Source organism: Limanda limanda, chromosome 17 (assembly GCF_963576545.1).
Source record: "Limanda limanda chromosome 17, fLimLim1.1, whole genome shotgun sequence".
Lineage (NCBI taxonomy): Eukaryota > Metazoa > Chordata > Actinopteri > Pleuronectiformes > Pleuronectidae > Limanda > Limanda limanda.
In genome coordinates this window covers 20275748-20291560 of record NC_083652.1, presented here as the reverse complement: position 1 = coordinate 20291560, position 15813 = coordinate 20275748, and the positions used below count along the sequence as shown (strand labels likewise).

The window sequence follows — 15813 nt, the reverse complement described above, 5'->3', positions numbered from 1 at the left end:
GACCAAAAGTTATCCAGAGCTCCCTTGTCAGCCATAAATCACAAGTTTACTCGGAGCTGCACATGAGATCTTTTCCAGAAAGATGCAAGTGTGTCAGAGCTAAAGTTCATACTTAGGAAAATCAGTCCGGAGCCAGAATCTTTATGAAACCATTGAGTCTTTGACCTTTCTCACTGAGTTCGCTCCTGCCTGATATTTACATGATGTTTACTTGAAAATAGAGAGAGAAATATGAGAAGTAGGAAAGTTTGTTGATATTACTTTCTTGAAATTTGGTAACTAAACCATAACTTTGTGTTGCAGAAAGAAAAATAACTGTCTGTCTTTAGTTACTAATGTTTCAATGATGATGAAAAGCTGTGAAAACTGCTCACAATACAACATTAATAATGTCTTTGCTAAAAGTAAAATATATAAGAAAATCGTCTCTAGTTCATTGATGGTGCTCCATGGCAGAATAACTGCTTCATTATTAATTACACTACTCTGCAGAAGCTGCACAGGCTTAATGGAGTTTGTTTGATAAGGTAATAGAGAGGTCATGTTGAAACACATTAGACAGCTTTTACAATGACACTCAACAGCTGTATATACAGGTGCATCTCAATAAATTAGAATATCATGGAAAAGTTCATTTATTTTGATAATTCAATTCAGAAAGTGAAACTCATATATTATATAGACTGATTACATACAAAGTGAAATATTTAATGTGTTTATTTCTTTTAATTTTGATGATTATGGCTTACAGCTAATGAAAACCCAAAATTCTCTATCTCAGAAAATTAGAATATTACTAATTTTCCAATAAAAAAAAAGATTTTTAATACCGAAATTCAGCCTTCTGAAAAGTATGTTCATATATATGCACTCAGTACTTGGTCGGGGATCCTTTTGCATGAATTACTGCATCAATGTGGTGTGGCATGGAGGCGATCAGCCTGTGACACTGCTGAGGTGTTATGAAAGCCCAGGTTACTTTGATAGCAGCCTTCAGCTCGTCTGCATTGTTAGGTCTGGTGTCTCTCTTATTCCTCTTGACAATACAATCTATGGGGTTCAGGTCAGCCGAGTTTGCTGGCCAATAAAGCACAGTGATACCATGGTCATTAAAACAGGTATTGGTACTTTTGGCAGTTTGGCCAGGTGCCAGGTCTTGCTGGAAAGTGAAATCAGCATCTCCATAAACCTTGTCAGCGGAAGGAAGCATGAAGTGCTCTAAAATGTCCTGGTAGACGGCTGCGTTGACTTTGGACTTGATAAAACACAGTGGACCAAAACCAGCAGATGACATGGCTCCCCAAATCATCACCGACTGTGGAAACTTCACACTGGACTTTGAGCAACTTGGATTCTGTGCCTACCCACTCCTCCTCCTCCAGACTCTGGGACCTTGATTTCCAAATGAAATTTACTTTCATCTGAAAAGAGGACTTTAGGCAGCAGCCTCGGGTTTACTCCTTAAGTCACTTGTCTGGAGGGTTACACAGAGAGAGAGAGAGAGAGAGAGAGAGAGAGAGAGAGAGAGAGAGAGAGAGAGAGAGAGAGAGAGAGAGAGAGAGAGAGAGAGAGATACAGGCAGACAGGCAGACAGAGACAGACAGACAGGCAGACAGAGAATTTAAAGGCAGTTTTACTGTTCTACAAATTAGACAAGTTCACTAGTTTTGTTTCATTTAAAATCGTAATTATTGAAATGAAAGGTAGGTCTTAAGTTGAGCTACATGACAGTCTGGTGAGGTATATTGTGGTATATTATTAGTGTAATGCTGCTTATACTCCCACTCTGTCAGAAAACAGTAAACAAAAATGTGTGTGTACTGTGTTGTCAGCTTTATAGAGATTATGTAAGTCACTCTTGATTATTATGCACAACATTGATTTATCTCATTTAAATTTTTTTAGCATAATTCCAAGAAAAGAGAGAGTCCAAAAGCAGAAGGACAGGGAACTGCAGCAAGTAGCTCAGGGTAGCAGCTCTCTTTTATATTGGATCAGGCCATCAACTAGTAAAACAAATGAGGGAGAATCAAGTTTTTTTAAATTTATTATTATTGTTTTTAATTTCATAAATAATTTTGGCGATGGTTGCCCTTTTTTTTTGGTTTGAGCACCTGCCCCCCAAAATGTCTGTGCACGTGCCTGCTAAAATGTCCTGGTAGACGGCTGCGTTGACTTTGGACTTGATAAAACACAGTGGACCAAAACCAGCAGATGACATGGCTACGTCTGTGCGTGGTGGCCCTTGATGCACTGACTCCAGCCTCAGTCCACTCCTTGTGAATCTCCCCCAAATTCTTGAATGGCCGTTGCTTCACCATCCTCTCAAGGCTGTGGTTATCCCTGCTGCTCGTGCACCTTTTTCTACCACACATTTTCCTTCCACTCAACTTTCTATGAATATGCTTGGATACAGCACTCTGTTAACAGCCAGCGTCTTTAGCAATGACCTTTTGTGGCTAACCCTCCTTGTGGAGGGTGTGAATGACTGTGTTCTGGACAACTGTCAAGTTTTGAGTTAATAAGCTGATGAGAGTGAGACATCGTGAGTCTACAATATTGAACTTTTTCACAATATTCAAATTTTCTGAGATACTGAATTTTGGGTTTTCATTAGCTGTAAGCCATAATCATCAACATTAAAAGAAATACACCCTTGAAATATTTCAATCTGTGTGTAATGAATCTATATATTATATGAGTTTCACTTTCTGAATTGAATTGTCTAAATAAACAAACTTTTCCATGATATTTCTAATTTATTGAGATGCACCTGTATGTGACCTCTGTAAGCACTCCGATTTGTTTTTTCTTTTAGTGGAACAAAACCAGATTGCCAATTCTTGGAAAAAGAAAATAATAAAATAAATAAAAAAGAAAACCGTTAATAATTATTTTATACCTGCGAAAATCCTTAAAAGTATAATTCCAACACTTTTTTATGTAGTTTATCGAACCAACGCTCAACTTGGATGGCTTAAATTGTTAAAGATTAAATTGAGAATAAAAAAAACAGGATATATAATCAAAACCTAAATCTCATCAAACTTTTCATAATGTTATCTTCGTGACAGAGGTCCACGGATTATATTTCATACAGATAACCATGAAAACATAATGACGTTTAAATGTATGAATGATATCAGTTAGAATCACATTCAAACATGTTTAATAAAGAAATGATAAGGCTCAATGTTACCACTATTTGTAATCCTGCTTTTTGATATCAATGTAGATACATATCAAATGTTTAATATCATATTTACATTTCTATCTAAGCAATGAGGTTTGCACGCTAGTTCATTTATCTTTCACAGAGTCAAAGGGACAAAGCAAAGCAAATCATTCATCAGTGATTCTGACAAACAGAGAGAGGCAGCAAGTCTCTTCCTGTTCCCAGGCTGGAAATGGGTCACAGTAACTCAGGATCCATTTTTATGAGACAAAAAAAACAATGAAAGAAAATGTCAAATGTAACAACTCCCATGTGCGCATACAAATCTGATACTTACCTGAGCAAGGAACCGCTGTCATTTTACTCCATGACACAGCTGCAGCATTCTATTTTTATTCCAATTACAGTAACACTATGAATGATATTCTGGATGAGATTTATGGGTCACAAAATGACCCACTTTTACTAAGGTGTCTGAGCTTTCATATTTGGGTTACTTAATCCCCAACATGCTCAGATCTGGGTCACATATACCAGCTCCGTACATTACAGCCACTTGTGGCGCTCAGTAAACATGAGCACAGAATGATGTTTCAGTGTCAATTAGGCCGTCAACACCGTCAATCAGTCGGAGGTGCAACCACAGGATAAAAAATACCCAACAAACCTCACGTCTAAATTAGTGCTTAACTCTCACAAAAGCGCCTCTTAATGAGGTCTTTACCGGCTGCGTCACGGCAGTGGTCTCTCCGCTGTGGTGGCTAATGAGAATGTGTCCCTACAGCATTAACCAGGTGTGGGGAGTATATTGTGTGGAGAGTAGAGGGGATCAACGGTCAAACCCGTCCTCTGATGAGAACAAATAGCTCTGAGAATATGTAGGTCAGGGAGGCTTAGAACAAACACCACAGCCTCTCAACAAGTGGCAGAGACCAGTAAAGCTCCAGTGGGGTTTTACTATTATAAAAGACGATGATTCAAGGGAGAAGATATGAAACTCAACAAATGCCAGATTACCAATATCAACTGACTTAAAAAACGTAAATGAGATGTTTTTAATGTTGCTTATAGGACTAAGAGAAGGATGGAGACCTGTGGGTTGCAGAGGCCTCATATCACAGGGAACTGGGTCAATGCAACAGGAGGAAAACTGGACCAGACCAAGCTTATATTTGCTTTCCTTGCATGCATTGTGGTGATACCAACTGAGAGATAGGCAACTGCGATTGAGATAATCAGAGGCTATTGGCCGTTGCCTAGAAATATAGTGTGTGAAGCTGTGGTGATGGTGACCGTTTCCCTTTTTATTCTGTATCATTAATCTAATTACGACATGAGGCAGCCAAGTGTGCCGACAAGTAAGAGTGATACACACAAATAACCTTAATGCAACCTGTCACTGATCCATAAAACACATATCAAGTGTGAGTCATCACAGTCTATCAGACCAGAGTCGTGTCATTTGGCCCACATATATTTACACAGGTTGCCATGTTTCACTCGACATGAATGCCACGTAGGGTCACACAGCAGGTACAGATGCTTAAGGTTGCTAAGTAGTGGGGTGAGAAGAGTTAATTTCTGCTCATAGCAGGTCAGGCTTGTTTGTTCTGTGTTTGTCTGTGGCCTCATTCTGGGGGAATATAGGTTATCAGGGATATGATTGAAAAGATTTGGTAACAGCCTAGACGTCTACATAAAAAGCAGGATATCTAAAAGCTCGCAAACTGGGGTATATCTATATATACACACATACACAGTATATATATATTCGGCCTTTGAAAATATATATATAGTTATACTTTCATGGCATAATGAACCGCGTGAAAAACTATCACTAAAATCATTTTTGTGTGGATGACTAATGAATCCCCAAAAAGTGACGAAAAGTTGAAACAAGGGTGAAGGGAGGAAGTAAAAGTGAAATGAAAATTAACCAAGTACGCACCCACAAATATTGTGCTCAACAATTCTGAGGAGTACTTTTCTTGAGTATTTCCATTTCCTGCTTCAGATATTTATTCATTATACTATATTATATTATATTACTTTTATTTATTCAAAAGGGGCAATGTACATTACAAACAAGGAGACAGAGAACAAACAACAGACAAATGAACAAGAAACTTACATACATATTCTATTATAAATGTATTTTATAGCTTCAGTTAGGGCACTGCTAACTTTGCCAATTCAGAATTTGAAAACACATACAAAACAAAATATGATGCATTGTTATAAAGTCAATAAAATCAGTAGTATATGATTACAACATTAAATAAAAGCTCATTTTCCCCTGCTACTTAGTCTATAGGGTTTCAATATTGTGTTTTTTTTACATTGTATATATTGGTTTATTTTTGTCGTGCACTGATTGCTGGTTGTACATCAAATTGCCCTTGAAGGATAATTAAGAATTTATTTTATGGACAACTTTAGTTAATCACAAGATGCATAAAACAAGCAAGAGCAGCAGAGGAACCCAGCAGTCAGCAGGGGGCAGCCTCAGGACATTACATGGAAACAAGCAGCAGCAGACTGCGTGGAAATTAAGCAGCAAAGATCCAGGGATATGTTGTTGTTGTAGATTCTTGATTTTTGTTTGTCAAGGGGTCTCGGGGGCACCGTTGAGCCATTGTACCACGCCCATTGAAAATTCCTCCAGAATACGTACATTTTCACTACTTTCTACTTTTCTGCCAATTTTGATAAGAATTTGGGCATGTCAAAGCCCTCAAAAAGCCAATTAATTTGCCTGAAAAATAATAATAATAATCCTTACAACTTCACTGTCTGTCAGTGCCTGTCAGTGCTCAGGCCCTAATAATCTTGTTTCAATCTAAATCAAGCTTGAACAATTTGAGCACAGTCTTACAATAAGATGAAATAAATTTACCAACACAGGAATTTCGATTGTATATTGTAATAACTATAAATTAACGTTTAGAGATATTGTAAAGTGGTGTGTCTTATTTTCTACACGGCACAAAATAAATTAAAAGTATATTGTTAATACATGTTTAGCTGGTTCATTTAATTGGTTGACTCAGTAATTATAATTTACATTTTTCAATTGGGTCATTCAAATGTTGGCTTTGCATTTCACGGAGTAAATTAATCTTATTTATATGTTTATTTTAATCTTTAGGGGCGTTTTTCTGTGTATTGAAGTCAGCAGCCGATACGTGACGTCAACTTTCTGCGACGCGAGGAAGCAGCGTCGCGATGGCGGCGGATCAGCAGAAGCTGGAGAAGGAGGACGAGGATTGCTCCTTGTTGCCTTTAGTTCACGACATTATCAAATGGTAAGATGGCAGACATGTGTTGTTATGAATTGTCGCTTCACTGCTTTGTGATAACTCGTCTACCTGCGTTCACTGCGGTGCCCGAGCTCGTTGGTGTGCTAGCTAAAGCTAACATTAGCTGCTAACAGTCAGAAACAACATGAAAATGTAGATTCTGTCCTCAAATGAAAACACCCACGGGCTGCGTGTGACGTTTTAGATAGATAGATAGATAGATAGATAGATAGATAGATAGATAGATAGATAGATAGATAGATAGATAGATAGATAGATAGATAGATAGATAGATAGATAGATAGATAGATAGATAGATAGATAGATAGATAGATAGATAGATAGATTACTTTATTCATACCCGAAGGGAAATTAAGTTGTCATAGCAGCCGGTATATTTGAATACAATAAAATACAATAGAATAAAATTAAAAATATTGAGGTAGAAAGAATAAAAAAACACAAAGCACAAGATAAAATACAATAAAATAGGTAGATAAGGTGCATTGGCAAGATGATGGTAAAAGTACTGATGATATGATGGTAATGGTATTGTTAGACAGTATATAAGAATAGTACAGTATATATAGTATATAATATAACATAATATATATTTATATATGATAGTAATATACCAATATAAAAGCAGTATATGGTAATGGCAGCAACAGTATATATAATAATAATGGTGATATAATAATAGTAATTATAACATGTACACATGTATAAATATGTGTATATAGACTTATGTAAACAAGAATATACAGAGAGTATGATATGATATATAGTAGAGGTATGAATATAAGTATTTGACTATACAATAGGTAATATAATATACTATGATTCTAAGAATACGTAGACAGAGTGTGCAAAAGACAATATTATTGTATAAAATTATATATAATATCAATATGGTTTATATGAACACATATCACATATGATGTGAAGTAAGTGTACATGGAGCGGAGTGTTAACCCATCCGTGTCCTTGTCTTGTCTTGTCAGCATGGACAAGGACAGTCCGGACGTCCACCAGGAGCTGGCCAAGCTGAAGACGAAGATCCAGGAGGCTCGGGAGCAGATCTCCAACATGCCCGGGATCGAGTGCAGCCCGGGGGAGCAGCAGCAGCAGCTGACCACGCTGCGGGAGCAGGTCCGCACCAAGAACCAGCTGCTGCAGAAATACAAGAGCCTGTGCATGTTCGACGTGCCCAAGGCATCGTGACCCTGGAGATCGACCCCCCCCCCCAATCCTCACCACAGCAGATAAGAGACTGGATGGACGTTTAAAAGGAAGAGGGACTGATTCTTCTTCTCTCTCAGTTGCAGTGAACAGTCTCTTTCCAGACATTGCTCTCTCTTTTGCTATGTTTTTTTTCTATACTAAATATGCACATTAGTTCTTTGAGTTTGTATAGATGTAGTTTTTTCATTGTGTAAGTTTCTGATCTACCAACTCTCATATTTTGTAATAAAATTAGTTAAATAAGAACAAACTGGCTTAAATCTTGTGCCTTGACCAATTCTGACTTATTTAAGTTACGAAAACTCACAGCGATTCATTATGTTTGATTTAAGAACGGATTTGTGACTCCACGGAGAAACAACAAAAAGACAAACCTGGATTGATCTGTCCAAAAATCCAAGAGGATTCTCCCTACCCTGTCTAGTGCCCCTGAGCAAGGCACCTTACTCCCCTAACATCTGCTCCCCGTGCGCCGTACATGGCTGCTCACTGCTCTGTGTGTCCTGCACCAGATGGGTTAAAAGCAGAGGTTAAATTTCCCCTTGCATGAGTGTGCCTGTGCATGTCTGTGCATGTGTGTGGGATAAATAAATGTATCTTAATATAATGGCAGGAACTGATTGTTTCCAGTTCAATGTGAGGGAAAGTGCTTTCAACTGTAGTGAGTGGGCTCCGGGTCCCTAATGGACTCTCGGGTTCAGCAGTTGTTTGTGTATGAAGCGACAGGAAGAGGATTCATACTTTCCAGCAGAGGCAGGCTGCAGAAACGTGTGCATTTTAAGCCTGTGCCCAACTTTATTGTGATTTGCGTGAAAGAAAGGAGGAGTGGGAAACAGACTATGAAAATAACAAGGTTTTAATTTTTCTGCAAAAAATTGACAGACATAATAAATATACATTCACAGTCAAATTTGTTCATAATGCAACAAAAATCCAGGTTTGAAAAAAAAAAAAAATAGCAAAAATGTAAACGTTTTTTCTTCTTTCTGAAGTGCTGCTCTTGGCAAACTCTTTTACAGTATTTCAGTTGGAGCGTCAACACACAGCGGTGATCTGAGCCAGCCGGGCCCCAGGTGACTCAGCTCCGGTTGGATCGCATCAGGAACCAGGAGCCACAGTTTATTGTCTTCAGAGCTCTGTACTCTGTCTCGGCTCTTTCAAGTGTCTTTCGGAGAAAAAGTCTCATTGCACCAGGACATGAAGCAGCCGTCAGCAGATGATGCAGCCCTTCTCCTTGGCCTGACCTCCTCCCACCGCCTTCTCCTTGATGTACAGCAGGTCGCTGTGCACGCTGGGTCTCCGCGCAAACGGCGCCACGATCCCGTACGCGTTCCCGTCTTTGCACTTCTTGTTTCGGGAGGACTTCCTGTGCAGGACGTCGCAGTACTGCAGGGACACCTTGCTGTGGCGGTCCGGGCTCATTTCGTTGGGCAGCTTCGCCATGGTGAATAGAGTCTGAAACATTTGGTCCACGTTGGTGTTCTTCTTGGCCGAGATCTCAAAGTAGGCGCAGTGCTCGTCCCCGTTCACCAGGCGGGAGATCTCCTCCTCCTGCACCTCCCGGTACATGTCCTTGTCGCACTTGTTGCCGCAGATCACCAGCGGGACGTCCACGTTCTCCTTGGTTTTGTTTCTCAGGCACGACTTGGTTTCGTGGATCTGACGCTTCAGCCGCTGCACCTCCTCGAAGGACTCCCTGTTGTCCAGGCTGAACACCAGGATGAACACATCACCTGGGAAACACAAAGAGGAAAAACAAATTTAGTATAAAAATCACAATTTAATTTGAATCAAACTCTGCAGGGATCAGAGTGACATGAGGCGCACAGTGGTTTTTCAAACTCACCAGTAAGAATTGAAAGCCTCCTAATGGCAGGGAAGGGGTGATTTCCAGATGTATCCAAAATGTCCAGCTGGTAAACTTCTCCCCGGATGCTGTAGAATTTCCTGTGGAAATCCTCAATGGTCGGCGTGTACTGGTCATCGAACCTCTCGTTCAGAAACCGAGTGATGATGGCCGTCTTCCCAACTTTGGTGGAGCCCAGGATCACCATCCGGTGGCAGTTCTTGGCCGGGATGTCGAACTCGTTCTCGGATGGAGACATTTTCTTAATCATGGTTGCTGACTGCTGCAAAAAAAACCCTGTGGACTCTGGTTTAGATTGTGGTGGGTGTTTTTAAAATCCTTTGGAGTGATGTGGAAGGTTCAGTCCCAGCGATCTGCGAGCTGGCTCTGGAGCTGGAGGAGCGCATGCTGGCTTTATATGGGGCGAGTGAGCCACGCCCACCCCCTCATGCGTCATGCGTCATGCTCCATCCATGGCGAAACGGCACAAGGACCAGAAATCAGAGTGTTACTATGGTGGGTTTTTGTGTGTGCGTCAGATGTGCCCAGCCCCCCCGTCAGCACAATACAGGGAAGATGCGGGTTTGATTTGTACACATGATAACTAAATTATTTGATACATTTCAAAATCACATTGTCATGCGTAATTACGAATGAACTGCCAACAAACAGGATCTGAACGTTAAAACCCCTTAATATGCTGCTGATAGATTATATCAGCATGCACACAGCTGCTTGCAGTGTATGCATTAGTCCATATGATATAGTTTGTTAGACAATATATGCATAAACTTCTTACGTGCATGTACCGATAGACTGACTTGATTTGGGGTTTTATCGTTGTAGAAGTGCAGGCAGCTGAAGCAGCAGTCGAACAGGGAGCTTAATTTGTCTCCTCAGGGACCAGTATTTAGAAAATAGACTTTCTCTGAGGAGTTGGTGTGTGTGAGGAGAACAGAGGGGGGCGCAGTGGTGCACGCCAGCACTCCAGGCAACGTAAAGGGGGCAAAGAATCTGCATGTTGTTTAACATGCACGAATGTCCTGTTACAACTACACCATTATAAATAACACATCACAGTATAATAATTTCATACATGTAGTTACTTTATAATAGTGTACTTTCAATAAATACATATGTTAGATTAATGTTTTTCAAATTGCCATTATCTATTTTATGTAATTGTGTATATTATTATTATAGGATCTACTCTATTGCTGTTTAATTTTATGTTTCCTTTTTGTTGTGTGCACAAGTGTCCACATCACTTTATCAGTCCCATTATATTTTTACTCCAACAAATAGTATGTCACAGTCTTTATCTGCAGGACAACTGACTGAATGTAATAAGCGATCCCATATGTCACCCTCATTTCAAGAAAAACAAGTTTAATTAAAAGTAGTTAAAATCTTCTTTCTACAGCAGCTATGCAAAGGACAAACATAAAAAACATTGTTATAAACAGGCTATGACCGCTGTCATATGAAGGAAAACACAGTTCAGTTGAAAACCAGGCACAAGTTTCCCCCTAAAAAGGGGGGGGGGGGGTGATCAAGTGCAGACGAAATAAATATTAGTTTCCAAAGAAGATGAATAAACAGGAAATAGTTTCCAAAACCCCCAGCTCAGATAATCAAGGCGTGAGTTATCAGATAAATAAGACACAGTTCAATTGGCAACACTGTTTTCATGGTCTTATAACAGATAAGGAGGCTATTTTCTTCCCTAATTTACTTTTACGTCCAACAATAAACAGATCGTTACAATATCAGGTCACTGTGAAGTAAACAACAATGTATTAATGTCATAATGAAAAAATACTGCAGGTGAAGAGGTAGTTACAAGTGACTGGGGGCTATACAATCCCATTTGTATTGACTTTCTCCCAAGTGTTAATTGAAGGACCCCAACGGAGGGTCTAAAGATAGAGTCTTCATGGTTGTGACTCATAATCTGCTCATCCACTTTGCCACCTTAACCGTTTGTCACCTTCCACTTTAACTTCTCACCTGTGTGTAAAGAGAGAGATGATCGCTTGTAAACAACGCTTCTTGTGATTGTGTCAGCCTCCACTGTAACCATTCATTGTTTTCTGGTCTTTATTTGTGTCTCTTATGTGATGGCCACTTCACCTGACCTCCACTGAGCCCTGTTTTAAATATATATATGCTGGCCACATAACCAACACTTCATTTTTCCCCATCCTATTTAATAAGTTATATAAGTAATCATTTCACTGCAGTAGGTACTTAATTTCAGAATCAGAATCAGAATCAGAAAGTATTTATTGCCAAATAGGTTTACACCTACCTGGAATTTGCTCTGGTTATTGGTGCATACAATGAACATAGAAACATAAAAACACAATAAATACACCACACATAAGAAAAACAATAATAATAATAAAAAAAACAATATATATTTACTCACTATTTACTTCTTGTTTACTCACATTTTCTAATATTTATACAAGGTAGCATTTATTTAGACAAATATATCTATATAAAAATATATAAAAGATATAAAAAGTGAAGTAAAAGGTGAAATGCACAATGCACAATGCAAAAAGCAAAACAGTGAACAGTGTCAAATTTCTGTTTAAATGTCAAGATTACGAGTTGACATCCTTGTATCATCCCTGGATTGAGTGGATTGAGATCTACGTTATTTTGCTCCCTCTCTTTCTTCTTTTATCTCTAATGCTTTGCTTGAACTCTGCTTTAAATAACCCTACAAATCATATTTCACACAATGTCCACCACCGCTGTCAAAAGTACCATCTTTTCGTATTTACCTTGATTTCATGTGAAACCTAAAACCCTGCAGCATGGATGACCGTTTTAATCTCCCTAGGGGCCATCGAGGCTGAAATCAGATAGGTGTACTTAAGCCTGGTTGTTCAAGTCTTGGGCGATGGGTTTGTGTAACCAGGTTGGAGGGAACAGGCCGCTACGTGACACGTGCAGAATGGCTTGTCCAGTTCTGTCATAACACTTCATGCATTATATCACGATGGAGGGAGGACCATAAATATTCTCGTCCATAGGGGAAAACATCTTTATCAATCTGTGTTGTGCATTTCAGAATTTGGATCAGTCTGGACGTTTTTTAGTAATTGCTCACCAGTGCTATTTATATTCTGCTCACAGAATCAAACTTTTATGCTTAGATGCATTGATCTAGTGCAGAGCAGATTCAAGCAACTTATGCCAAAGAGGTTGTACAGTGTGCATTTAAAAATCTCAGAAATGTCTGCTTTGCAATTAATCAAAAAGAACGACTTTCTGGTTAAAATGGATATTTGACAGATTAGCCAAGAACAGGTCAAGGCAACAACCCAGCCGACAGAGTTGCTATATTTGTTTGGCCAAGGGGAGAGAAACAACATCAACATTTACAGGACTCGAACCTCGAGGACAAGTCCACAAACCGCGGCTGCTCACCTGAGAACAAGCTCAGGGTCAGTCTCAGACGGAAGAGACACATAAGGCACAGTACAATTTGTCTCTCTTTGTCTCGGACTTTGTCTCGGACCATGTCTGTGCCCCTGCCTGTTCTGTTGCTTTCACTGCACCTCTGCAGATTCACTGTCCTGGCAACCTGACCCTGAAGCAGAGTAAACAGATCAGCTGCCGCCCGCTCAGGCAAGGGGCAATCACACAGACTGATTTCCTTCTCAGTCGTGTTGAGCTTTATCAATTAGTAAAGAGGACACAAAATAGTGGAAGAAAATGTGTCAGGACACGATGCGGATATGAAAATATGTTCTGTTGATGTGAGTGGCAATAAACCCTCATCTTCGGGGGGGAGCACCAAAGCCACATTTTGTTGTGACAGAACCAGTCCTTTAAAAAAAGATGAAATAGGTCCAAGGATGGTTTTGTACCTTTTTACTCTGATTATAAAGGTACATCAGCCTGTAGAGAAGAGTCTGTAAGGAAATAGTTTTCCTTATAATATTTTGTGCTGGGATCTTATTTGCAATTTTATGGTTGAAACATTCAAGATTCAAGATTCAAGATTTTTATTATCGAATGCACAACAATAACATTAATCAGTCGCTGGCAATGAAATTCTTGAGTCACAGGCTCTCTTCTAGCAATGCTCAAGTAATAAAAACCAAAAAAAAGAACATAGAAATAGCATAAAATAGAATAGAAAAAATTTAAAATAGAAAAAAAAAAATATATATATATAAATATATACAGCTGAAGAGAAAAAGAAATCAACAATAGTGCAATTATGTGCCATAGTGCAAATATGCAAATATGCCACAGTGCTGGATTGGTGGAGTCATAGCAGTTCAGAGGAGTTTAAAAGTCTTATGGCCTGGAAAACCAGCAGAACAACAACACCAACTGTCTCATTCCACAAACAGCAGTGGTGTAGTTGGTATGGAAGTACCTGCGTACATAGGAATCTGATAACAGGTAGAACTGTAACATTTTGGGCAACGTGTCATCATCCCCCTTTCAACCATCCCCCGTCCCTTGAGATGGCGGCTCCTACATGAACAGCCATGTGTGAGAAACATGCCCGACACGTTATCAGGTAGTGAGAAGTCGAATTAGCATTTAGCAAGAGCGTAGGCGCATGTATGTGCGTGGGGACGTGTAGAGGTATTCCACATTGACTTGCACGGCTCTACACGGGATCTGGGGTCGTGTGTGTCCCACGTCACCGAGGCGATGTGGACGTGAGGTAACGTCTGTGACCTCACAGCAAGGCCAAGAGAGTCTGGTGATCAAGCCATGTGTGAGATGGGGAAGTTCTCACTTCACCTCAGGTAGTATTAAATACATATAAAGCCATTTTTATGTTTGTATTTTCTAGGGCTGTCAAAATGAACGCTTTAATCTATTGTGCCCGAGATTAATGCGATAAAATATTTTAAACGCAGTTAACACGACTTTGTTTACTTCCGGTGTGCGGAAGAAAATTCAGCTCCTCGAGCAAGCTGCCAGCGTAGCCCTCACCGGTGACCACTGGACGTCAGTCAGCAATGACAATCACCTGGGTGTCACAGCTCATTTTATTGACAATGTATGGAAAACTAGATATTTTGCGTTGGAAGTAAAAAAAAAACAGAGGCGCGATATACAGCGGAGAACTGTGTGGAGGAATTCCTCGACGCACTTCAAACACAGCCCGTCAAAAGATAAGTCCCGTCTGAATGAAAGCACAGCAAACTGCACAAGGACAGCAGGAAGAGTCACTAGTTCAAGATGTTGCCACCCGGTGGAATTCTGCCTTGGAGGTTATCAAACGGATCCAGCGAAACAAGGGTCCGCTCGCTGCCGCCCTGTCTCAGCACAAGACCAACATCTCGATGGTGATTTCACTGGAGCTGGCTAAACTGGAGAAGCTGCTTGAACCAGGCAGGCAACTCCATTCTATCCGTCCTCTCATGTGCACTTTTTTTTATCTTCCTCGAACTGTGTGTGTGTGTGTGTGTGTGTGTTTGTGCGCATGTTCGTCTGCGCGGCGCTAGCCCCCGGAGCTAACCGGGCTGCTAACCGGAGCTATGGGCAGTGGGAGCTGGAGCTAACTGCTCCAGCTCCCACTGCGGGCCTGCGCTGGGGCTCTAGCAGCCAGGCTTTGGTCCCCCTGACTCTAGTTCAAAACAATATGGTTGCAAGATGTATCTTCGTCTCCAGCACTCAAAACAGCTCAATCTGAGGAGGGCTGTTTTAGACAGGGTAAAAAGGTGCTGTTATAAATGATCCTTGTGGTATTTTGACCTAAAATATGTTTCAGACATTTCATTAAGACCCCAAGGAACCATATCAACTTTAGGTAAAATGGGCATAAGGTGGGACCTTTGAAGTAGCAGAGATCTTCCTGTTTTAATGTTCATGTTTGTTTGCACTTTAAGTTTTTGCACTGTAACATGACAGATTTGAATGTCAGTTCAGTTTACCAAGGCCACTTGCTATGCTGTTGTGTGTGTTGTTCAATGTTAAAGATGACAGTACCAGTGGTGTCTCAAATACACCTCTTTTTTTACCTTTTACTAATCTGGATGTTTCAATGAAGAAAGAAGCAGTGTTATTGTTTCCAAGGACATTGGGAATATTTTCAGCTGTTTTAAAAAAATTTTTTTTACACAATTTGTCATACATGATATTTAACGACCTGGCTGCCACTTTATAGGTAGGTGTTATAGGCCCTGAGACTCCTCGAAAACACAACATTGTGTAAAATACAGGCTGTCTGAAGTGATTACTCGTTAATTTGTAAGATTTAG

The 15813-nt window shown here is 39.9% G+C and overlaps 2 protein-coding genes across 2 annotated transcripts; one reads left to right on the top strand and one right to left on the bottom strand.

The window, feature by feature from the left end:
* The first annotated feature begins 6388 nt into the window (after window positions 1-6388).
* Window positions 6389-7921, top strand: med9 (mediator complex subunit 9). Its single transcript, XM_061090402.1, has 2 exons — window positions 6389-6480; window positions 7479-7921. Exons 1-2 carry the CDS (start codon window positions 6401-6403, stop codon window positions 7696-7698), a joined length of 300 nt encoding a protein of 99 aa, XP_060946385.1. The 5' UTR covers window positions 6389-6400; the 3' UTR covers window positions 7699-7921.
* A 1007-nt stretch (window positions 7922-8928) lies between these two features.
* LOC133023758 (dexamethasone-induced Ras-related protein 1-like) lies at window positions 8929-9836 on the bottom strand. Its single transcript, XM_061090820.1, has 2 exons — window positions 9566-9836; window positions 8929-9452 (listed from the first exon to the last, which is right to left on the bottom strand). Exons 1-2 carry the CDS (start codon window positions 9834-9836, stop codon window positions 8929-8931), a joined length of 795 nt encoding a protein of 264 aa, XP_060946803.1.
* Between the last annotated feature and the right edge of the window lie 5977 nt (window positions 9837-15813).